The sequence below is a fragment of the Artibeus jamaicensis genome, unplaced genomic scaffold (assembly GCF_021234435.1).
Source record: "Artibeus jamaicensis isolate MK-2021 breed Jamaican fruit bat unplaced genomic scaffold, CSHL_Jam_final contig_2170, whole genome shotgun sequence".
In the NCBI taxonomy this organism is placed as follows: domain Eukaryota; kingdom Metazoa; phylum Chordata; class Mammalia; order Chiroptera; family Phyllostomidae; genus Artibeus; species Artibeus jamaicensis.
Window position 1 is genome coordinate 957,137 of NW_026521445.1, and position 24,430 is coordinate 981,566.

The 24,430-nt window shown below is 38.4% G+C and overlaps 1 protein-coding gene across 3 annotated transcripts in view; it reads left to right on the forward strand.

Annotated features, from left to right (window-relative positions):
• HMCN1 (hemicentin 1) overlaps positions 1-24,430 on the forward strand; it is a 389,618-nt gene that overhangs the window by 301,191 nt on the left and 63,997 nt on the right. For all 3 annotated transcript variants that reach the window (XM_053658522.1, XM_053658525.1, XM_053658524.1), the window contains exons 58-71: positions 767-928; positions 1,614-1,727; positions 1,850-2,052; positions 2,337-2,418; positions 2,528-2,659; positions 3,475-3,624; positions 5,521-5,680; positions 7,935-8,059; positions 8,286-8,469; positions 9,083-9,180; positions 10,083-10,361; positions 16,417-16,613; positions 20,006-20,087; positions 21,630-21,766. In XM_053658522.1, coding sequence (XP_053514497.1) covers positions 767-928; positions 1,614-1,727; positions 1,850-2,052; positions 2,337-2,418; positions 2,528-2,659; positions 3,475-3,624; positions 5,521-5,680; positions 7,935-8,059; positions 8,286-8,469; positions 9,083-9,180; positions 10,083-10,361; positions 16,417-16,613; positions 20,006-20,087; positions 21,630-21,766 — 2,105 coding nt within the window. The remainder of the gene's footprint in view (positions 1-766; positions 929-1,613; positions 1,728-1,849; positions 2,053-2,336; positions 2,419-2,527; positions 2,660-3,474; positions 3,625-5,520; positions 5,681-7,934; positions 8,060-8,285; positions 8,470-9,082; positions 9,181-10,082; positions 10,362-16,416; positions 16,614-20,005; positions 20,088-21,629; positions 21,767-24,430) is intronic.

Here is a 24,430-nt window from a genome sequence, read left to right on the forward strand (position 1 = left end):
GGGTCTATACAGTTCTAGAGCCAGACTGCATAGCTTCCAAACCAGTAACTAGTTCTGAAATTTTGGACAAGATGCTAGCCTCTCTGTATCTCCCTCATCTGCAGCATGAGGATAAGAACTGTATCTACCTCGTAAGGTTATATGAGAACTCAATGTATTATTAATCTTACTCTTTTTTACTCCACTTTTGCTTTTAATTTGGGGGAGGGTTGAACAAACCATAATATTGTTTATTCCTTATTTTCTGTTTGTTTTAAAAAAAACCATAGGATTATTTCTTAAATTTCCTGCTCATCTAGAAAGTCATTGATTCACATTGTTGAATTTACCTGTATAATATATTGATAGATACCCTCTAAAATTAAATTTATACTCTATAAATGCTATGTGCAGGAAAATAAAAATTTTAAATAAGGATGTAATATTTTTAAAAAGAATATTCAAAATTAATAAAAAGCACTATTAGGTCTTTCTTTGTACATTGACCAACCCATCTTAGGAGTTGCCATCTACATTTTCCAATAAAATGCAGAGTAATTATGTCTCTGAACATGCTGGCACTCTTTTTCAATTGGGGGAAGCAAGTCTGGGGGACTTAGGTTTGAGGAAGGCATTAGTGAATTCTAAGAGGGAAGACAGCTAGATAATTAACAGTGTCATTAACTCGGTGCTTTGGCAGAACGTAGTGGTTGGGCTTATCATCATCAAGTGGAATATGTATTACTGAGAGTATCGGGTTTCACCTTGAATACATTTACTCTCACAGTTCCTCCAAGTGTCATTGGTCCTAACCCTGAAAACCTCACTGTCGTGGTGAACAACTTCATCTCCTTGAGCTGTGAGGTCTCTGGGTTTCCACCTCCCGATCTCAGTTGGCTCAAGAATGAACAGCCTGTCAAGCCAAACACAAATGCTCTCATTGTGCCTGGTAAGGAACTCATTGCTCTTTATAAGGTGGGCAAAACCTTCTCATTTTCCTTTATTTTAAATACACATGGCATTTCAGCTTCCAAACTTTTGCTCCATTTATTTGTGCACATTAATTGCCTCTCTTTACCTCTTTGGGGCTATTAGGATGAGATTGTGTATACTTTTGTGATTTTAGTGGGAATCTACAGTATCAAAGTTCACTTCAAAAAATTATGAAATTTAGTAACGGAACTGTTTGGTAATTCCATGTGAGTGATGGGCTAATAAATAATGCTTTCATTGGATTGATTCACTGATTGTTTTTAATCAATTCTAAAGCGTCTGGATGATATATAAATAGCTAGACAAGCAGACAGACACTTCTGCATGGTGGGAAATACTTGTTAACATATTGGACCATAGTACGATATGTTCGCTCACTGGAACCTATATCAAACAGTTCTACTCATGTTTGTTTAATGGAGAGAAAAAAATTTATGAATTTCATTTTTTATAAAGAAGTACAATCAATCATAAAGGAAGGATCAGAGACAAGTGACTCAATTCTTCCATCTTAAATATGAATTGCTTCTAAATAAATTTTACTGTAACGGAGCATGCTATCATTCATCTTACTGATAAAGATAAGAGTTATGAGAACCACTTGTATACCACTCTTCAATTTCCACCATATCCGCCCACAGGTGGTCGAACTCTCCAGATCATTCGGGCCAAGGAATCGGATGGTGGTCAGTACACTTGCATAGCTATCAACCAGGCTGGTGAAAGCAAGAAAAAGGTCTCCCTGACTGTTTATGGTTTGTTTTCACTCTCCGAAAATTCTTTCATTTTTAAACTGGTATTAAATCTTTTCTGCCTGCACACCTTAATGGAAAAACCAACCAACCAACCAACCTCCTGTTCTTGTTCTTTCCCTCAGTGCCCCCAAGCATCAAAGATCACGGCAGCGAATCTCTGTCTGTGGTTAACGTAAGAGAGGGAGCCTCAGTGTCGCTGGAGTGTGAGTCCAATGCTGTGCCACCGCCAGTTGTCACCTGGTACAAGAATGGGCGGATGATACCCGAATCTACTCACGTGGCGATTTTGGCTGATGGACAGATGCTACATATCAAGAAAGCCGAGGTGCATCTTATATTCCTGTTTCCTCATCATGACTTCCGGTGGGATTGTGGAAGAGGGAAATGGCAAGTGCCTATTCCGGTCACTACAGTGAAAAATGATGTTTATTATGATAACATCGTCAATGCCGTGGACCTTAGTTATATAAAAAAAGCAGGATGGCAGGAAGCAATTAGAACTGGGGCTTTGGAGCGTAAAGATGACTGATGATTTAATCTACACTGGAGCGGTGTGATTGGTCATCTATCACTTAATGGAGCACATACAATAGTATCTTTTTCTTTTAGGTGTCTGACACAGGCCAGTATGTATGTAGAGCTATAAATGTAGCAGGACGGGATGATAAAAATTTCCACCTCAATGTATATGGTGAGCATCTGCCTCTAATACAACTCTTTTTCCCCCAGATATGCCAATGAAAGACAGTGTCCTGAGTTAGCTTAGCGAGGACACACGACTCTCTTCCGTCTCTTTACAGTGCCCCCCAGTATCGAAGGACCAGCAGCAGAAGCGGTTGTTGAGACGATCAGCAATCCTGTGACCTTGACATGCGATGCCACTGGAATCCCGCCCCCCTCCATAGTGTGGCTGAAGAACCACAAGCCCATAGGTAATATAGCTCTGCATTTTTGTGTGATTTTTCTTTGGCTCTGAATGCACCAGCTTTATAAACTAGCACATTTTTGTATTGTGCTCATAGCTGCTTTTTTAGTTCATAAAGCCTACTGTCCTGAAATACAAACTTACAAAATAGACTCATAACATTATTTATTTTGGGGCCCTGCCTGGTATGCCTCAGTGGATTGAGTGCCAGCCTGCAGACCAAAGGGTCGCTGGTTCGATTTCCAATGGAATATGCTTGGGTCCTGGGCCAGGTGCCCTGTAGGGGGCGTGCAAGAGGCAACTACACAATGATAGTTCCCTCTCTTCCTCTCTCCTTTTCCCTCTCTCTAAAAATAAATAAATACAGTCTTTAAAAATTTATTTATTTTATAATGAGATCTGTCTCTTAGTCTTTTTTCAAAAAGGCTCTCATTTAAAATAAAAGCACAGTGGAAGGGCTTTTTAAAACTTATTTTCCAATCACAGTTGACACAACATTGTGTTAGTTTCAGGTGTACAACATAGTAATTAGACCTTTATATACCTTGCAAATGATCACCAACAAGCCTGGTACCCATCTGACATCATGCAGTTATTACAAGATTACCGACTATATGTCCTAGGCTGCACTGCACATCTCTGTGACTGTTTTTATAACTGACAATTTGTATTTCTTAATCTCTTTTACCCTTTCGACCTATCCCTAGTACCCCTCCTATTAAGAAATCTATCACAAGAAGCAAGACATTTTTATGTTGAATCATAGAAATGTTAAAAATAAAAGCTTTTTTATGTTTTGTTTTGCTTTGTTTCTACCCCTAGAAAATTCTGACTCACTGGAAGTTCATATTTTGTCTGGAGGGAGCAGACTCCAGATTGCCCGGTCTCAGCACTCAGATAGTGGCAACTATACATGCATTGCATCAAATATGGAAGGAAAAGCACAGAAAACTTACATTCTTTCAATTCAAGGTCTGTGGTTTATCTTCAACATCTTCAGTTATTCTCTGTTATTCCATGAAAATAAGTTTACAGTTTAAAGAGACCATTTGAAATTGATTCAAAATGTCTTTACATCAATGAAAAATATTATCAATTCTCTGTCCGACATTTACCAGATTATATTTTTATGGAAATCAGCAAAATGTGGAAAAAATAGTAGAAATTTAATCATCTTTATTTTTTCATGTTTAGCAAAAGTCTTACTGAATTATGCTTTATTTAAAGCTAGCATAATGTCTCTTCATGCGAAGCACATAGGTCTATTCATATATAAATATATAAGTAATATTTAATTCATGAAGAGACTGCATTATGTTCTAACTACAGCTAGGTAGGAGCTTGGGTAAACTTCAAGCAATCATGAATCTTTTGCTATTTTGGAGTGAGAATAAAAAGTGTTAATTCATCCAACAAATATTTACTTAATTTTATACATTCCAGCATAGTATTGAGCCCTGCAAGGGGAACTTGTATCCTTTTTATTTTCAGTAAACCTCTAATTAGTACATTTGTCTCAATAGTTAATTGAAATGGAAGTCTAACTTGAAACTAAGTCAAAATGCTTACTTTTTCCAGTGTTAATAGTTATTTTCAAAATACTTTCATAAATTATAGATGTACATTAGTATCGATCTGATAATGTGTGTGCTCTGCTAAAGCTAACAACAAAAAATGAAGTCAAAGAAGTAAAATAAATGGATGGGCATCAGTGATTTTCTGGATTACTTTGAGATTTCAGAAACAAACCAGAAAAACAGCTACTCAGGGATTCACTGTTAGAAATTCCGTGTTTCTTTATGTTCAATTCATTAATAGGAACAGCTGTTAATCGAGGGGGTATGTGGTATGACCGAACTTTTTACCAGACTCTTTATGTGTATTACTGTGTCCTAAGACTAGAAATGATACATGCGTATAGGGCCTAGCACAGTGTTTGCCATATGCACTCATTAAAGGATACTTCATATTAACATTTTTATTGAGTTGACTTCTTTGGTGCTCTTAATTCTATAAATTCAGTGTGATTATTGTCATCTTCTGGGTGACTAAAATGAGATTTGGAGGGAGCATGCAGTCATGTGCTGGTAAATGTTGAATGATTGACTCTCCAGATAAATGGGCACTGATTTGCAGCCAAGGGTTTGCCAGCATCCGTCAGTCAGACACTCCCACCCCCATGAGTCGTTTCAAGTTATCAGAGTGATGTCACTGAACGTGGAGTAGGGAGGACGTGCAAAAGTGGCTTTTGGGAACTGATGCAAGCTGTCCCAGCAGACCACTATAACTGCCAGAAGAGAAATTTAAATGTCTTCTTGTTCAATGCTAGTGTCAATATTTTTGTTACACATGGTTTCTCAGTGGAACCATTAAAGTGAAAACCAAACATGGCTACAAAAACAGAACAGAAACTCTTGGGTCTTCAATAAGCCTATATATTGTTCAGATTAAATAACATTTCAATTGCATTAGGGAGAAAGATATAATCCAAGTAGACACTTTTCTCAGACCTTATGCCAAGAATTTACAAAGCAGATTCTCCTGAATTATACGACTTCTAAACTGTCTATTGAGAATTTAATCTAAGAGTGATTCTATTTATCCAGGAAGTATGTCCGTGAGGTAGACTTGTGACCAGTCCCTACGACTAAATAATTATATCAAATTACAAAGATACCGGGAATATTGAAGCAATTGCTTTAGCTATTCTTCATTTAGAAATACTTTGTGAGGATAATAACAGTCTCATCTTGAACCACAATCTAGGAAGGACATGAAATTAAATGCATGTTGTTTCTGTGATTCCATTGTACACATTAGAATTTATATCACTGCAACTTGTTAATAGACATTGTTGTTTCTCCCAAGTTCCTCCAAGTGTTGCTGGTGCTGAAATTCCAAGTGAAGTCGGTGTCCTTCTGGGGGAAAATGTTGAGCTGGTCTGCAGTGCAAATGGCATTCCCACCCCAGTTATTCAGTGGCTTAGAGATGGAAGCCCCATCCCTAGCAATGAATCAGAAAGAATCCGGTATGTTTAAGAAGATCTTTGCACCATTAATTTTAAGGTCTCGTACAATGCTTTATGCTTCACATTTCACATGAATAACACCAAATTCAGTTGCCTTGGAATTTGGCTAGTTATATTCAGAGAAAAAAACTATAAAATTTTGGAGTGTTGGACACAGAAATTCTCCTTGGAGAATCACTCAGAAGTGTGTGTGTGTTCTTTATTCATCCACTGAGTTAGGAAATCTCCTCAGACATTCATTCCTACATGTTAGTTACCTCTTGTTGGTTTCATTCCTCTGATCTCAGAACACTTATAACCCAAGCCCATGTCATAGAGTGATTAGCTCTTCCCTGCTAACATTACACCAGTTTTATCCTGCAAAAGATTCACTAATGATCTTAGATATGATTTCGTGTCCTGAGCTCTCCAAACCACCAAACGTGCTGTATTTCTTGGCTCGTTTTGAGAAAAGATGCAATATTATAACTCAGTTCATTCCATGCAGTGATTTATCCAAATCCCATTTTCAGCTGATACTTGTTATATGTGCCACAAACTACATGTAGATGGAATAGTAAATGTGGTGAGAGCATCCTGCTACTTTCAACAACAAATGCCTCATCGTAAACCCCTATTTTATACAAATACCAGAGCAATTATAATTACTTGAAGAATTATAGATGCATAAGTAGGCACTAATTAAATGCATTGCAATCTTGGTCATTTTAAACCAGTAATTTAAATTTAATAATTTTGAGTATATTTTCTAGTTAATGAATCAAATGTACATAATTTAAAGAAAGGTAAATGTTTTCCTCAAAGTTATTTTATATTAAAATTTAGATATCTGTCCCCTTTACAAGATTGGGTAAATTACCTGATATTTTAGAGATATATTTTAAGTTTCATTCCTCTGGTGTGGACATTTCAGAATAGATAACAAATATTTAATTATTTTTTATTAAATCAGCTGATACCAACCATATTCCAATCCAAGTATCAGACACTTGGTGGAACCTGAAGATCTTATATAAGATAATATTTGTTCCTAAGAATTTACAGCCTATCAATGCTGTTACATGAAGATCTTAAATATACTTATTCTTATATCCACTTTATTGATTGTTTGTTTACTGCTCCACAATATGTATAGGTTTATAAGTGGAACGATTCACCAGTCAAATAGAGTAATTTTTCTAAAGTGCACTTACTAATTTCCTTATTCATAGCAACTTGCTTTTTTGTCCATTCGTGTCATTACTTACGGAATTTTTAAATAACTGTGTTCTATTTAGTTTTATTATCTTTGTTACATATTTGTTATTGTTTTTTCTGTTATAACTGTCCCAGTTTTTTCCCTTTTGTCCTCCTCCATCAGCCCAGGCCTCTAGCCCACAGTCAATCACTTTGGAGAAGAAAAAAATATGACAGACCCAGAAAATAATACTGTCACCATCAATAATCATATTTAATGACATGATATATTAGAAATGGACTATTTATTTACTCTTGGCACTGGCAGAAACTAATAAAATCACTATTGCAGGAGTAACCACAGATAGCAGTCTACTGTCTTTATAAAACACAGGCATTTTTGTTTGATAATTAGTGGCCTGGGAAGGGAGTCAGTAATACAATAATCTTAACTTAGATATCTTTAATACTCTAATTATATAGTTATTATTTACTATTGCCTAGTTCAAGGGAAAAGCTTTAGCAACTTGCAGAAAAATTTTTGCAAAACATATCCATACACAATTCTGAGTTGGTGCCACAGTTTAAATAAATTACTCTATTCCCCTCCTCCTCATGAAGAGTATTAATCAGTTGTCTTATAGCCTCATTTTTATATATAATTTTTCTAATTTTTCATTGTAACATTTTTGTATGGTTTGTCTTGAATTCAAACCTTATATTGGCATATGGAGAATAAAATATTCCAACTCTGAGGATGAAAGGAAAGAAGCATGCCTTGCCTATGATTTGGATAGAGAAGTTCCTAGACTGATTGATTGGTTTCCTTTTTGCTCATAAGGAGGCGGTGGTTATGGGAGACCCTGAGTGTAGAATTGCAGTCGATTGCCTGAAATCTCCATCTGTTTGACTAGGTCTGACTTCACAGGCTTTCATGCAGATAGTGAAAAATATTGGAGCCGTTATATCCAAGGGAAATGCATGTTATGCTTTTTTTGAAGAACTTGATAATCTGGGGTGACTCAGATTCTAGCTGGACATAAACCTTCTCCGTGCCTCTTTCACGACCCCTCTGCAGGGTGACTGCAAACGGCAGCACCTTAGTCATCGACGGAGCCCTCCCATCCGACCTGGGGAAGTACACATGTGTCGCTACCAACCCTGCCGGAGAAGAGGACCGGATTTTTAACTTAAACGTTTATGGTAACTATGAAACTTCACTCTCTTTTCACTGTGCTGCCTCAGGAATCTCCCAGTAAAAATGAAGGTCCAGTGGCAGGTATCTGAAGCAGTTCCTTTTAAAATAAATATGTGGGTGCTGTGGTTTCCATTGGGGATGCAGAGCAGAAAGGTGGTCCGGCGTTGCCATGATTTGCACTAGTAACACACACCCCACCCCCTTCCCTCTCTCGTTTTCTGCATGATGTAGTTCCACCTGCAATTAGGGGTAAGAAGGAAGAAACAGAGAGATTGACGGCTTTGGCCGACACCTCAGTAAATATCGAATGCAGAGCCACAGGCAAGCCCCCGCCACAGATCAACTGGCTGAAGAACGGACTTCCTTTGCCTCTCTCCTCCCACATCCGGCTGCTGTCAGGGGGGCAGGTTGTCAGGTTGGCCTTCGTTGTATGGGATTTGTCCTTTGCTAGACAGAAAGGCACTGTGGTTGTAGGCTTTACCTCGTCTAAATCATGTGTAAGAAATATTTGTCTAAGTTTTTACTATTGTTTGTGTTTCTCTTTTTCGGCATATTTTTAGAAGAGGGAGGGTAACAAATATAAAAGTGTAATGGCTTTTTATTCTTATTTAAATGCTCACATTTTAGTAAATTATATAAAATAGGTCTTTTATAAAGAGACCTATTTCCAAGATCACATGTATTTCCAAGAACTATCATTTTAGTTAAAATTTGTGTAGCAGAATAATAGGAAGATGCCAACTACAGTCATGGAATTTCATGTTAATATCACCCTCCATGAGTTTATATTTGAAAAACTATTTCCCTAAATCGTGTTGCATTTTAAGTGGCTTATTATCAGTGTCTAATCAACTTTGCAGAATAAATTGCATTTGAGGAATCTGTATTTATGTTGAGGATGGTTATAATCCTCACACCTAAAATTTGCCAGCATAGATCACTTTCTGTAATCTGTGTTCACATCGTATTTTATCTGTGTATATCGAATGGGATCCAATTATGAAATGTTGGGTCAAACTGTTTTCCAGGATTGTGAGAGCTCAGCTGTTGGATGTCGCTGTGTACACTTGTGTGGCCTCCAACAGAGCTGGAGTGGACAATAAACATTACAGCCTTCAAGTTTGGGGTATGTCGCCGAGGAAACCCTGGTGTTCTTCACCACGCGTCTAGTATTAAGCAGTAGGCTTGTATCTAGATATCGCCATATCAGAAGAGATTGGTCAGATAAGATCTTGCTAACTACAGAAGAACACATTTTTCTCCCAAGGGGCTCATATTTATTTATCAGAGCATACTCTCTATTTGTCAGAATGCTCTTCTAAACCAGAATCTTGCATTAAATCAAATCTCAATTTTTAAAAGTAATGGCATTTCAATCTAGACATAAGACCAGTCTTTTCATATAAATCTAAAGTTGAGACTGTTTTCTGATATTATTAGTGGCCCATTTAGAGTACTGCAGCTGTGAATTGATGTGTGCATGTATATGTCTCTGTATATATATGTAGATGGAGCACTTGCAACATTTTGTTTCTGAAATATTTAGGTTTTCTTGTCCAGATTTCTCAATCCCCAAGAATGCCTCAGAATAGTCAAGTAACCATTTACTATAGCCTACAAATGACTTGTGTTGGATTGTATAAAACTATCTCTAGAATATAATATTTTTTCATTATGCATACGGTAGTTCGAAGTATACTTCTAGAATTACAATATGCATTGGAACAAATTAAAGATACAAACCTAGGAAGTTAAAAAATGGCCAAAATTTAAGCAAACTGGAACACTGCATGTTCTGCAAGAAACAGTCCTGAGGTTTCATTGCTAATACTTTGGAAGATTAATAATTAGCCTGTCTAACACATGTTTTTATAGTAAAGTCATCAATTCATTATATGCTACTTTAAATTCTACAATTTTACAGATCATAGAAACACTGTAAACTAACCAAGCTCTTCCATTTCTTATCTAACTTGATCTTGAATTAAAATAGATATATAAGCAATGCCTGCTTTGTTTTCTATATAGTTGCACCGAATCTGGACAATGCCATGGGAACAGAGGAAATCACAGTGGTCAAGGGTAGCTCCGCCTCCATGTCGTGCCTCACAGATGGAACCCCAGCTCCCAGGATGTCGTGGCTGAGGGATGGCCAGCCCCTGGGGCTTGACGCCCACCTGACAATAAGCACGCAAGGAATGGCGCTTCAGCTCATCCGAGCGGAGACTGAAGATTCAGGAAGGTACACCTGCATTGCCTCGAATGAAGCTGGAGAAGTCAGCAAACACTTCATCCTGAAGGTCCTAGGTGTGTAAACATTCAATAATTGGGAAGGAAGTGACAATAAAGACTTAGTAAATATGTATAATCCTTAGAATCATTTGCTATGGGGCAAAGTTTGTCAAAACTTTGTTGTACCTCATATTTCTGTGTTGTAACTCACCTGGGATTACTCTTATCTGAAGCAGGGTAAATTTAAGTTATTGTGTTTTTTATCTGTCTAAAAAGATGAGAGCTACTTGCAAATTATTGCACCAAGGACTAAAAGCACATCTGACAACAGCCATTTAATGAAAAAGTATAATATTTGTACTGTTGGGTGTTATTCCAAACAGCCTTTAAATGATCCGACGTATAGATTATAGTTGTAATAATCGTTTCGAATAATCTCGATTTATTTACTCTTGTATGTATCAAAATAAATATTTAAGATGTGTATTCTAGTGTTCTGCATGCAAACCAATAGGATAAAGAAATACATCTTTTCCTTGAAATCAGAAATTTCGACTTAAGAAGAGAAATGAAGATGAATGAAATGAACTGTTTTAAAAATCAATACCTTTTTTTCAATATCGTGTAGGTAAAAACCTTAGGCTCCTTGTATAGAACGAAATGCACCCTACAGGGCACAACAGGAAGAATTTGGGCAAAGGGTCTAGCCAAAGAGGTTAACATGTGTTTTCAGGATGCCCTGTAATCTTTCTCATAGTACCTATTATAATTTTATTATTTGTGTAACTTTTTCTTTAAAGAGTTTATTTATTTATTTTAGAGGAGAAGGGCAGGAGGGAGGGAGAGAAACATCAATGTATGGTTGCCTCTCTTGCGTCCCCTGCTGGGAACTGGCCTGCAACCCAGGCATGTGACCTGATTGGAAATCAAATCGCAGTTGTTTGGTTCACAGGCCCACACTCAGTCCACTGAGCTACAATAGCCAGGGCTATTTGTGTAACTTTAAAAATTGGTTTCATCCTTAGTTAGCTTCTATGATGGGCAGTAGCCATCTTACTGCTGTATTTGACAAATACACAGTGCATTTGACAAATAATATTTATCTGTTTCACTGAATTGAATGGAATTAGATACTTGTTGGCTGGATGCAGGGGAGTTTTTTCATTGTAGAGGGAGACAAACCAATATCTAAATAAACAATAAGAGATGCTGTGGTGTAGAGCGTCCATAAAATGTAGGGTGGTGTGGAAGCAGGACTCCACAATAGTGAGAGACCCAAGACAGAAGAAAGTGTGTGTGTCTGTGAGAAAGGGTGAAACACCAAATTTAGGTACATCAGTTCACAGAATATTCAAAATAACAGGAGGCAACATAAATAAATGTGATTTCATACCTTAATTATTCACATACTAAATATTAATATTGACTATATATTATAAGCCATGCATGTTTTAGTTGTCATGTGACAGATAATTATTGAGCAACTACTATGTGGCCATTCCTTGAATGCATTCTTGAGTAAGAAAATATAGTCTCTACCCTCAAGTTCCTTTATCTGGGGGAACAGATATTGAACCTTTAAGTCCTATTGAGTGAGATGCAGATTATGTGGCTAAAAGATTCTGTGGGATGGTAAGGTTCAGAGAAGAGCTTCTCAAGGGTAAATTCAAGCCTTAAAGGGTAAGGGTGTACAGCTGAATGAGGCGAGAGGCGAGTGAGGTACATCTTTCACCCGAAAAGGACAGAGTTTGAGTTGTCCACCTGCACTCACTAAAGTGAGTGGGAAAGGAGGAGACAAGACTGGAAATACACACACTGTGAGGTGCTCTGGGGACATTTTAGAGAATTTGGACCTCATTACAAAAGTGGAAACATGTTACAAGTCAATTTCATTGCCCCCAAATCCTCTCTGGTAACGGAGTGAAGAGTGAATGGAAGAGTCTCCTGTGTTCACACAGGTCTGAAAAGTCAGGGGCCTGGCCAGGATGGGGCAGTGGGGGACAAGAGGAAGAAACCCTGCCCCCAGGAACCCACAAATTCAGAAACAGAATCACAGTGCTTTTCTGAATGTAGAAAACAAAGGAGAAAAATAACACTTACATTGTTGGTTTTTTACTTTATTTTATTTTTTGAGAGATGTAAATGCATCTTTTTTTATTGTTGTTCAAGTACAGTTTTCTGCCTCCCCCCCAACTCCCCAGCACCCCAGCCCTCCCCGCCTCCCTCCCCCATTTCCAACCCCCCTTGTTATTGTCCGTGTGTCCTTTATAATTGTTCCTGTAAACCCTTCACCCTTTACCCCCCCATTATCCCCTCAACTCTCCCCTCTGGTCACTGTCATTCTGTTCTCAATTTCAATGCCTTTGGCTATACTTTGCTTGCTTGTTTGTTTTGTTGATTAGCTTCCTGTTGAAGGTGAGATCATATGGTATTTGTCTTTTATCGCCTTGCTTATTTCACTTAGCATAATGCTCTCCAGATCCATGCTGTTGCAAAGGGTAGGAGTTCTTTCTTTCTGCTGCATAGAATTCCGTTGTGTATATGTACCATAGTTTTTTGATCCATTCATTTACTGATGGGCACTTATAGTTTTAGAGTAGTATACAAAGAACAGCCTTCCCAGTGGAAGGGTTTATAAGGATAATATTTTTAAAAAAACAGAATTGAAAACTGGTGCAGCAGAAAAATGAGAAGTGTCTGCATTTCAGCATCTGTTGAAAGCTAATTCCATTAAAACCTGAAAAACTCTACACTTGAATCCGCATTACACTTGGAATGTGATTGTAAACGTCCTAATTTGGAGAACTGCTCTTCTCCACTTGACTCAGTCCACATGGTGGGAGGTGTCACAATATATTAGTGGTTCTGGAAAGTCCAACTTGTCTAGAGTACTGGAAGCAAGGGAGCAAACCTGTGACATAAAGCTGAGGGGTTGTGACAGGGCCCAGGCTACGAAGAGCTTTGTTGAGCACGTTAAAATGTTTGGGTTTTATTCTAGAACAATGGGAAACCATTAAAAGTCCTACTAAATGGCATGTCATGAGTACAGCTGCAGTTTAAAAAGGCTGCTCTGACTGCAAAGTGAAGAGCTACTTAGAGCAGGGCAACAGAAGATTCTGGGAGACTGGGGTGCTATTAGGAATGGTGTCAGGAATAACAGAACTTCTGACAACATGGCAGCTCACACAAAAACCTTTTGTCTCTGTTACCGAATGAGCTGGCTGGAGGTAGGCAGTCGTTGCACTGGTTACCATTGTGAATATTTACAGTCCTCTTGGCCTTTGCTTCATAGTTGTTCTGCGATCATACATTGTCTGCTCACCCCTAGAAATAACAGATGCAACAGTAGAGCAGGAAAAATTAGAAGGGCGTTTCGTACAGGTTCCATAAAACCACTTCCACTTATAGGTCGGAATCTCCTCATGCCAGTCCATGCTATCTACTAAAGAAGCTAGGGGATGTAGTTTTTAAGACATGAACAGCCCCAGCAAAATCAGGATCTATGAACACAAAAGAAACAAATAAATAATATTGGGTAGGCACCTGCAGCCAGGAAGGAGGAGACACGAATCCAAGTAAATGGGGTTTTTTTGCTCAGATTAGTGACAGAGATGACAGGAAAAGAAGATGGAAGTGCCAGGGCTTAGCTGTGGATTGGAACACAGGGGAGTGAAGAAGAGATCAAGGATGACTCCGAGTTTCTGGCTCATGTAACTGAACCATTGGTGTATCTATCACGTCACTGCAGGGAATGCTGGGAAAGGACAAGGTTTTGAGGAATAAGGTAACAGGCTGAATATGTGTGGAGTTTGGAGTGGTTTTCAAGCACCCCACTGATGATGTTTTCTAATCATTGCATACATGGGCCTGGAGCTCAGTAGACAGATCTAGGTTGGAAATTAAGTTCTGGAGTCAGCAGAGCATGGACAAGTTCTATTCGCCCAACACACAAAACGTAAAGACGAGACACCAGGTGTAGTAGCTCACAATCACCTGACATGTGTGGGATCTGATGGCTGGGGATGGAACCAGTTGGGAACATAGTGTCCCTGCTGTTGCTGCTGTTACTGTTTTAAATCTAGTGACTATAACCTTTTGAGGACAAAGGTCTTGCCTAGGCCTTTATCCACAGTGACTGACACATAATAAAGAACCAAAAAGGAGAGAAATAAAGAGCTGACCATAGTCAAAAGGAGAATTGGATGCATGCTTTCGAGTGATACCAACAACATGCTATGGAAATTAAAAGGGATAGAAATTTTGTTGATAGAATCAAGAAAGGACTTGTAGTTTTTACAGATGAATTTAATGACATGAATGTGACCTTGGTAGTACCTGAATATGCTCAGTTAGGAGATGGACTGTTAGAGAATCTTTTACTGGAAGGAACAGCATTAGTAAAGTCACAGAACAAGAAAAGCCTGGACTTGTTGAGAGAGAAGTAGTCTAATTTAAAATCTAGATTATATATAACTATAGTAAATGTAGATGATGTTATAAAGATAGATTGAAGCCTTATTATGGAACCCTTGGAAATTGTAATGTGGAGTTTTTATTTAATTCAGTAAGCGACATGGAGACACAGATCTTTTAAACAAGAAATCTTGAATCAATCTAAAATGCTCTTAAGGAAATGTATTTTGTTTGACTTCTTAATTATAATCTAAAACCAAATATGGATATAATATATTCTCTTTTTCTCCAGAAAGGAAAATGAGGACCAGAGGTAAAAATTTTTAGGAAGCAGGTATTAATACTAATCCAACAGCTGTAGTGGCCAGTGTAGTAGTAATAATTCTTTAAACATTAATTATAAAATAAAGCAGGCTCAGTAACACAAAAGAAATGTACATTGTTTATAGATTATCTCATTGGATTCTCACAACAATCCTATTACCATATTTTGCCATGTATATTGTGCACTTTTTTGCACAAATTTTTGAGGGAAAAATAAAGATATGCATTGTACATGTGTAGTACCTGAAATACCTTGTACCTGTTCTTGTGTATTGTGATTATTTGTTACTTAAAATTTTAATTGCCATAATATGTTTAAAAATAAATGCTAAAATTTCTTTATAATACAAAAAATAAATGCTAAACATAAATAAATAGATAGATAAATAAATAAATAATTGAATAAAAAACTAAAACAAAAGTTTTTTTTCTGATAGTTTGGGCCAAACTTGAATGTGCATTATACACAACAAAATATGGTAGTTAAGTAATAGTACTATCCTTAATGTGAGATTTGTCCAAATCTGCTAATCTAATAATTTTTGAAGCCAGCATTCAAACTCAGGCTGTTTGATTCCAGATCCTGTGCCCTGAGCCTGATAAAAAATAGATAAGTAAATAAATAAATAGCTAATTTTGGACCTACCCAACAGCTATTTTGGCTGCCTTACAAAACAGTAAGCTGGAAATGTTCGTAGAAAACTTGAGTGATCATTGTAAGGGAAATCTGTTTCAAAAGTATTTGTTAATTTAGGACTAGTTGAACTAAGAAAACTTGTTCTTTTCAAGTGTCTAGATTCCGTAACATCCCCTTGAGTATAATTTAGAAGGATAAATAACAAAAAAAAGGAAACTATTTCTACCCAGACATAACATATGTGTTTTATGCAGAAATAATCCCCAAATGTAACTGTTTTTTTCTTTGGCTTAGTCATTGCATCCTCTTAATGTTCTGCATGGAACAGATGATAGCAAAATTCCATGGCACTTGCCTGTTCCTTTTGTAGGAACAATAGATATTATAAAGGTACAGAAGCACACGACCGTGTTTGAGTCCCTCTCTTTGAAAAACGGTACAAGATGGGTTCCATTTTCATTACTTTCCCACTTCACAGTTAGGTCGGACCGCTCTGGAACCCCAATTACTGAATGTACCCACCTTGTAATGGCTTGCCATTTGCTGAGTGATCTATGAAGATTAAAGCCAGGATCCAGCCCTTTTAAAATATGGTCATTTCCAAAGTAGTAACATTTAGTAATTATTCTGGCATCCTGGTTCTAATCAGTTCTTATTATATATTTGAGTCGAACTTTCTTTTAAAGTTTTTCTAATCAGCAGTTCCTTTCATCAAACAGCAAGTTAATTTGGTTGGTTTTCATTTCCTTTTCATAGAACCACCTCATATCAATGGATCGGAAGAATCTACGGAGGTATCAGTGATAGTTAATAACCCACTTGAACTTACCTGCATGGCTTCCGGAACCCCAGCCCCTAAAATCACCTGGATGAAAGACGGACGGCCCCTTCCCCAGACAGGCCAGGTACAAACTCTTGGAGGAGGAGAGGTTCTTCGAATAGCGAGTAGCCAGGTAAGTTCAAAGTTCATACAGTTATTTTCTCCTAGGTTCACCTTCTCCCTTGCTGATGTAAGAGAAATGTTGGGAAAATTGTATCGTTTGATACAATTTGAATGTATCATCAGTCTCTGGAACATTAGCAGGGGTCAGCCGTCAGTTCTCTGTTGAGCCTGACTGGGTAGAGCACAAGGTGATGTGACCGAAAAGAAGTGGAAGTATCATATTAAACTCAGAAGAAAGAAAGCTATCTGTGCATTGACTTCCACAGATCCCACAGTGCTAGAACTGGTAAAATATTTCCTACAGCTCTTAATTTGCACTGTGAAGCCTTTTATTTAATGGGCAAAAAGCAATTCCACATACATCTACATGAACCTCGGAGAAAATCTGAAGAGACACAGTTTTTCCAAAAAATGATCAACTTAATAAAATTGGCTGTTCTTTTAGGTTGTGTTTAAGGAATTAATCAGAAATGTGAACATATTAGAGAAAAATATGTCTGGGACATGTTAGCGTAATAATCTTCCATTCTGATAAAGGAAAACCTTCTATTACAAGTATTATCCAACTGTGCCCCAACGCCCTCATCTGTAAACTGAGGGTAAAAACAAGGACAAAAGCTAACTCGTACACTTGGGCGTTGAGAGATGATGTCACATCGCGTACTTGGCCTGGTGCCACAGGCCGCCAGTGATTCTAAAATAGCATTAGGATTGTTGTTGTTGCTGCTGCTCTCATTGTTATTATAATCATCACTCCTTTAAAAATAGAATAACAAAGTATTTAGTTATATTTTATTTGCATTTTCACTGGGGAAGGAGTAAGAAAAGGGAGCTGGAAAAGAGAGCCAAGGATTATAAATTGTGTCATTCCTGTGCTTGGCGACGGGCTCTATCGCAGATGTGACCCTCACGACAACTCTGTGGAGCAGTGTCCTCGTCCTCCCCCTTCTACGAATCCAGAAACAGACCCAGAGAGATGAAGTACTTATTTGCCAAGCACTTACCATTGCTCAGTGATGGAGCTGGTCTCAGTCCTGGGTCTGGTTCAAAAGCACCGTCACCAGAACTCAGCACACTTTTCACTTCTAACACCAAGGAGAGCACACTTTTTCTTCCCTCATCTCTCCACCAGACATTGCAGTCCCCCTGAGAGAACTCAGCTCAAACCCTCAACCCACTTGAAAGTTATCATTTCAACAGGCAAAAAGGAAGAGAAAGACTTTTGCAACATAAAGAGTAGCATGAGCCCTGGCTGGTGTAGCTCAGTAGATTGAGCACAGGCCTGTGAAGCAAAGGGTCTCTGGGTTGATTCCCAGTCAGGGCACATGCCTGGGTTGCAGGCCAGTTCCCAGCACGGGAAACACGAGAGGCAACCACACATTGATATTTCTCTCCCTTTCTCCTTCCTTCCCCTCTAAAGATAAATAAATAAAATAAAATAAAGAGTATCATGAAGACTGGAAAGTATGTGGAATATAAATCCTAAATTTATAAAGGAATTATAAATATGAAGGAACCATGGTACATAAAGCCGGAGAATTGAGATTAAGGCCACATTATAGTAGGTCTTCAACGCAGGAATGAAAAGCTGGGTTACAACCAAAGATAAGGGTACTGTAGAGTGTCGAATGGTGACTTTCAAGTTCCACCTGTTGTGAAGAAGACAAACATAATACGTGAGACATTTCTCAGCCTTCAAGAAGCTTTTTGGTTGTCAAAGAGAGATAAAATTACACGTGTGATAAAATTAGGAAAAGAAATAACAAAACCATTGAAAACATGATAGAGGTGAAAATGTAATATGATCAAGTACAAAGACTGCTCTTTGCTCCTCTGTTTTCGTAACATTTTGTGCACAGCTCTGGTATAGCATGTACTAAATTATGTCTTACTTATTTGAACTCTGTCTTGGCACGTACATATCTATAACATACGGACTGCCTGGCACATGATGGATGTTTTGCAAATTCCCAAATGTGTGCTAGAGATAAGAGCATCTAAGACATCTTTCATCCAGCACTCGTCTGTAGCTCCTTCCAAAGAGGGAAGAATCGTCCGACCAAACAGACTTGGAACATGATGCACTGTACCTTTCTCTCCTCTGGGATTCACGCTTCCCGACAACTCTGCAAAAGCTTACTCTGAAAAAAACCCTGAGGAGCTGTAATTTTCAAATGCCCTATTAATAGAACATATTTTAGAAAATGTAGCTGCAAATAATGACTGTTATCATAAAGGGCATAAGTTGTCAGAAATATTTCTTGGAGAAGGGACCATTTAATAATAGTCTGGAGTGATGGTTGAAGTTTGGCTAAGTCAGGGCAAGTGCAGAGGGAAATATCATTTGGGAATAAACTGAGTTGGTACAGAAACGTCGACTTTCAGAGGTTTTGGAAATAGGATGAGAAATTGAGAAATTATTCTCTAGGCAGTAGCACATCATTTTAAATCCTTAATTGAAGGACTGAGTGAGTGCCGTTCTTCTCAAGTTGTGTTTAAGTATTTTTCCAAACATACTCGTCTTCACAGACAGCTCTTAAATTTTTTCAGGGGAGTTTCTGCAGCCTACCAGAAAGTTTTTCCATAACCTATAAAGTCAGTTTTGAATGTAAAAAAATGTGTAAATTCTCCATATACCAGGAACACTCAAGTAGTAAAATCAATGAAAACAATGTTTTTCTACTTTTCAAAAATACATTTTTTCACAGCGGTCAGATCTCCCATTTTGCGGAGTATTCTTTACACATTCAGAAGCACAGGCCTCTAAGTAACGTCAGACACGTGAACAAAGACCAGCACTTTGGGGGAGACTGTGCGTGTGGGTTTTTAAAGAAATGTTTCTAGTTTGAGTCGGAAAACAATAGATATTACCCTCAGTGTGATCCTATTTCAGCCAAATTACATAGCATAACCTTTTTGTTTCGTCCTATATGTCGAAGGCGAATTCAAAACGTAGCATCAATGTGTTTTACTTAAATAGCCTGCTATCTATGTATCTATTTATTTTATTGTCTTCAGGAAGACTTCAGTTGAACTTGTCAGTCTGAAGTTCAGACTCATAAATACTTATTTCTTCAGTAAACATGGAGTCATCTGTCATGTACAGTGCTCGGCTCTATATATAGCTTCCTTTCCCAAGTTCATTAAATGTCCCTCACATGCAGTTGTGCTGACGTGAAATACCAAAACCCTGTCAAAACACAGATTCACATACGGTAGAGATGCCAACAGTGCTCAGTATCTGAGTGCTAATCGCACGTGTTAAAGCAATTTGCTAGATTTTAATTGTGGTGAAACCTTCCTTGGTGTGAGATTTGCATGTTGACATTCTAGTGGAAGTTTGCTCTCATCACCAAAACCGATGTGGTGACATCGTGTAACGGTCTGACTTGGGTTTTGCAGGTGGAAGATGCAGGGCGATACACGTGTCTGGCGTCCAGCCCCGCGGGAGACGATGATAAAGAATATTTAGTGAGAGTGCACGGTAAACTTGGCAGAATGTTCTGCAGCCCGTCATGCCTGATACCTAAGCAGAAGCCGTATTTTAGGGAACATGGGGCAGCTCCACAGCATAGCATAAGACATGTTTATGCATTAGGGAATACGTGTTTTCCAGATCTCATTCTTATATTTGACTCATCAAGTGCTCTTATGGAGTAGTTCAGTAGATTTTCTTTCTTGTTTTGTTCTTACACAAACAAACAATTCATATTTATTGATTTAAAATGATAGAATGTAAATTAGGATAGGAAGAAAGTTTTAAAAATTCATCATTGTACCACACAAAGATAAGACCATTTTGCATATTAATATTCTGTCACAGAAACGTGATCATACAATATAGAGCATTTAACCTGGTTTTTAATCTCACTTAATGGAATAGTGAATATGTTTCCATGTCAAAAATATATATTAACGTTATTTTTGGTGATTACATATTATTCCATGTAATGTATGTGCCATCATTTATTTAATCCACTTCCGATTATCTTTGGATACTTAGGCTATTTCTATGTTTTCACCAATATAAGCAACATTGTTATAAGCTTTTTTGTACATACACATTGGCCTATTTCCTTCTTTATTTCGTTCTGATAAATGTCTCGCTTATTTACACAGACACACGCACACAGATAAACACATTTAAAGTCAAATTACCTTCTAAAAAGCTGGACCAGGCACATTTTGGCAAGGCACCTGGAATCATGCTTCATGGAGAGGAGCGGTTTAAACGCTGAGCCCACTTTGCTCTCGTTCTCATGGGCACATGACTAGGCCTTGTGGACTGCGGGGCCGGTGTGTCCTCCACTCTCCTGCCTTCCACGCAAGTTGGACCTGCCACTGTGGCATATAGATTGTGCGTCATGAGTTACATTAAAAAGATATAGTTCTGCATATGAAGAAAAGTATATATATTTCTGTGTATTTTGATAGACCCTAATTTAGTAGTTTTAAAATCTACATGTTCAGAGAAACCGCTACCAAGTATATTCCTGGACATGGAATCCCTTCTTTGTGCCTCAGTTTCTTTACATGTTAAATAATGATATTGGTGGGGTTATATTACTCATTATTTGTGTGGCTGTGGAAAGAATGTCATTACTTAATGCATGTAAAAGTATTGAGTAAGATGAAAACACATGCCATTATTTGTAATCATTTGTATTATAAATCGAGTAATTTTTTAAAGGTTATATTTATTTATTTTTAGAGAAGTGAAGGGAGGGAGAAAGAGAGGGAGAGAAAAATCAAAGTGTGGTTGTCTCTCAAGTGCGCACCCCAATTGGGACCTGGCTTGCAACCCAGGCATGTGCCCTGACTGGGAATCAGACTAGTGACCCTTTAGTTCACAGGCCAGTAGTCAGTCCACTGAGCCACACCAGCCAGGGCTAAATGAAGTAATGTTATAAGTTTATGCCTTTTATTTCCCATAGCAGAAGTAACATTTGTTGATTACCTATTATAATTCAGATAATTTTACATCTCATTCATTGAAAGCCTTTGGTCTACTTTTTCTCACACCCAGTACCCCCTAATATTGCTGGAACCGAGGGGTCCCAGGATTTCACTGTGCTACGGAACAGACAAGTGACCTTGGAATGCAAATCGGATGCAGTGCCCCCACCTGTAATCACGTGGCTTAAAAATGGAGAACGGTTACAGGTGAGACTTGCTAAATTCCACAGATTCATTTTGAGAAAAAAAAATCAGCCTTGGAGCCCTTGTTAGGTAGAAAAAAACAAACATCAGGCTACTAGTTATTCCACCACGCAGGGGTGGGCACAGCGGCCTTGATCAGCCTTCTTCTCTCAACCTTCACTAGGGTGGTTAGTAACTAGTTATGGGTCAAAAGACAGGTGTTTGGATTTGGACGCTGTGTAAATTGGCTAAAGAATGTACCTCCTGAAGCCCACGGATTAAAGTTGTATTTGAAACCTGCAGCTGTTTCTAGACTTGAGATAGAAGAAGCCTTCCAAGTTTCAAAAGAACTGCCCTGTCCCGCCTAGTGTCTGTGGCAAACCTGTTACTAAATATCCCTGGGCCAGACTTGGACCGCAGAAGTAACTCCAAGAATCTGTGCAATCTCAGGCTGGAATCCTTGAAGAACGAAGTTACTGGGTCTAAAGCTTCCCATGCTCAGCCAGTACCTGCCTGCTATCCTGGGGTGTTACAGCCAGGATCCTAAGTAGCCTTCTAGGGTTGACTCAAAGTCTTGACTTTGAGTATTCTCATTGTCCTTGTCATCGTAGTTAGTTACTTAGCTCTTTACCCTCCTTTGTCCTTCCCCGTCTCGTTAGTATAACATATTGTGGGGCATGGCACCTAATTATAAAGGAGATTGCGTCTGCTAACACCTAAGGGAGAAAGATTCCACCACCACCAAACCACACTGAACCCCAAACAGAGACTGGATTTTGAGAGTGAGTCAGGTTAAATCATTATGCACATCGCTTAACCGTCCCTGCCTCAGTTTCTCTATTTATTGCATGCCTGCTAGTGCTAAGTGCTGTAATTGCAACTGAGAGTAGCTCACAGACTCTGAAAAGACACACAAGTAAATCAGAGCTTATAGAGTAGACACTTGTGCTGAATTATATGTCAGAGGGACATACAGTATTTATGGAAACAGAGAGGAAAAACAAGTCACCCAGACTGAAAGATAAGAAACAGTTCAGTGGGTCCTCCTGGAAAGGGTGGGTTAGTCCAGTTTTAACCGATGGGTACATGTTGGATGAGAAAGAAGATGGGGATTCTGATAACCGGTAATGGCACAGGCAAACCGATGACAGGAAAATGACCAAGTATGACTGAAGTAGACCTCGATTAAAATTCTCTGATGAGTTTTCATAGATTTCAGGATTCGAGTTAAACCGTCCAGCTTATCTCAGGCTTTCAGGCTCCGACTTTTCCTGCACAGTCTTGTCTTCATGTGCACGTTTCACCCTGGACCATTAGGTACCCGGATAGAGGCTGTGAGGTTGATGATGAAAGAGATCAGGCTGGTCTCAGATATGACCAAGTGATGTGAGTGGGTTCACCAATTAAAAAACAAAGAAGACTTTAGTTTTAGGTATTTTGAGTTTGAATTCCCTATATATTATCCAAGTGGAGATTCTGGAAAGCAGTAAGGAGTATGGGGCCATATTTCATTGAAAAGTTTTGGAGTTGGTAGTCCTCATGCCATAACTTCTTGTTGATGCCTTAGGTTTGTATGAGGTCAACCAGAAAGTTTACAGGGTAGGAAACCCAGTCAATGAGAATAAAGCCTAAAGCAACACTGACAAATTCAAGGTGAGCAAAGAAGAAGAAAGTGAACAGGACTTAGTTGGAAAGACAGGGTAGAACCTAGGAGACACTGGTATACAGAAAGCAGACGAAGAGAGGGAGTGGTTGAGACCATGTTAAGGTACAAAGTCATTTGTGTCCATTGGCTTTGGGAATACAGAGACACGACCAAAGATCTGAACAGTGGTCAAAGTAGAGGGCAGGTTATAACTACTGGAGAAGTTAAAGAACAAGAGGAATCAGAAATCATCATAGACTCATCATTAAATAATATAAAAGAGATTTACATCATTTTATTTACTGAAAGAAAGATTAGAGATTTAGGAGAGAGAAAGGAATAAACAGGACAAAGCGAGTTGGATGGGAAAGGCATGACACCATGGTCACGGGTGAAAAAAATTACCCTTGGACAGAAGGGCTGACCTTCCTTCACAAAACGGGAAGATAGAAAGGAAGGTGTTGTTCACATGCGAGATGGGAGGAGGAGAGAAGCTTGCGCCCCGGGTTTTGATTTTCTCCATGGAATAGAAACCTAGGTCCTCTGCTGAGAATGACGTTCTGTCTGAGGAAGGAAGGCAACTTGGAGGAATCGCCGATGCTAAATGGGGAGAGAACCAGCGGAAACTGCAGTGAAACTTGGCTGAAGTTAGGAGGATTTACGACGTCCGTGGTGGAAAGACATTCTAAGACATTCTGAAAACTTTCATTGGCCTAAAACCCTGCTGTCCCTATATAAAAATTGAAATGTTTTATACCATGTTTCTTTAAGAAATCACTTATTCCTATCAGAGACAATAAAATTTTATCACTAACATCTCCTAGAGAAAATGTGTGCAGTTTAAAAATAATGGCTCTGCACTGCATATTTTAGGGCGAACAACTTTTTTAATTAGAAATATACACGTATCTGGGACCGAGCCCATATGGTAGAAAAATCTTATTTGGGCTCTTCCTGAAGTAGTTTCTGGCACAGCCAGAGAATAGTCCATCTGGGATGCTACCTGGCATTTTTTAATGATTATAAGCATCGTGCATTTCAAT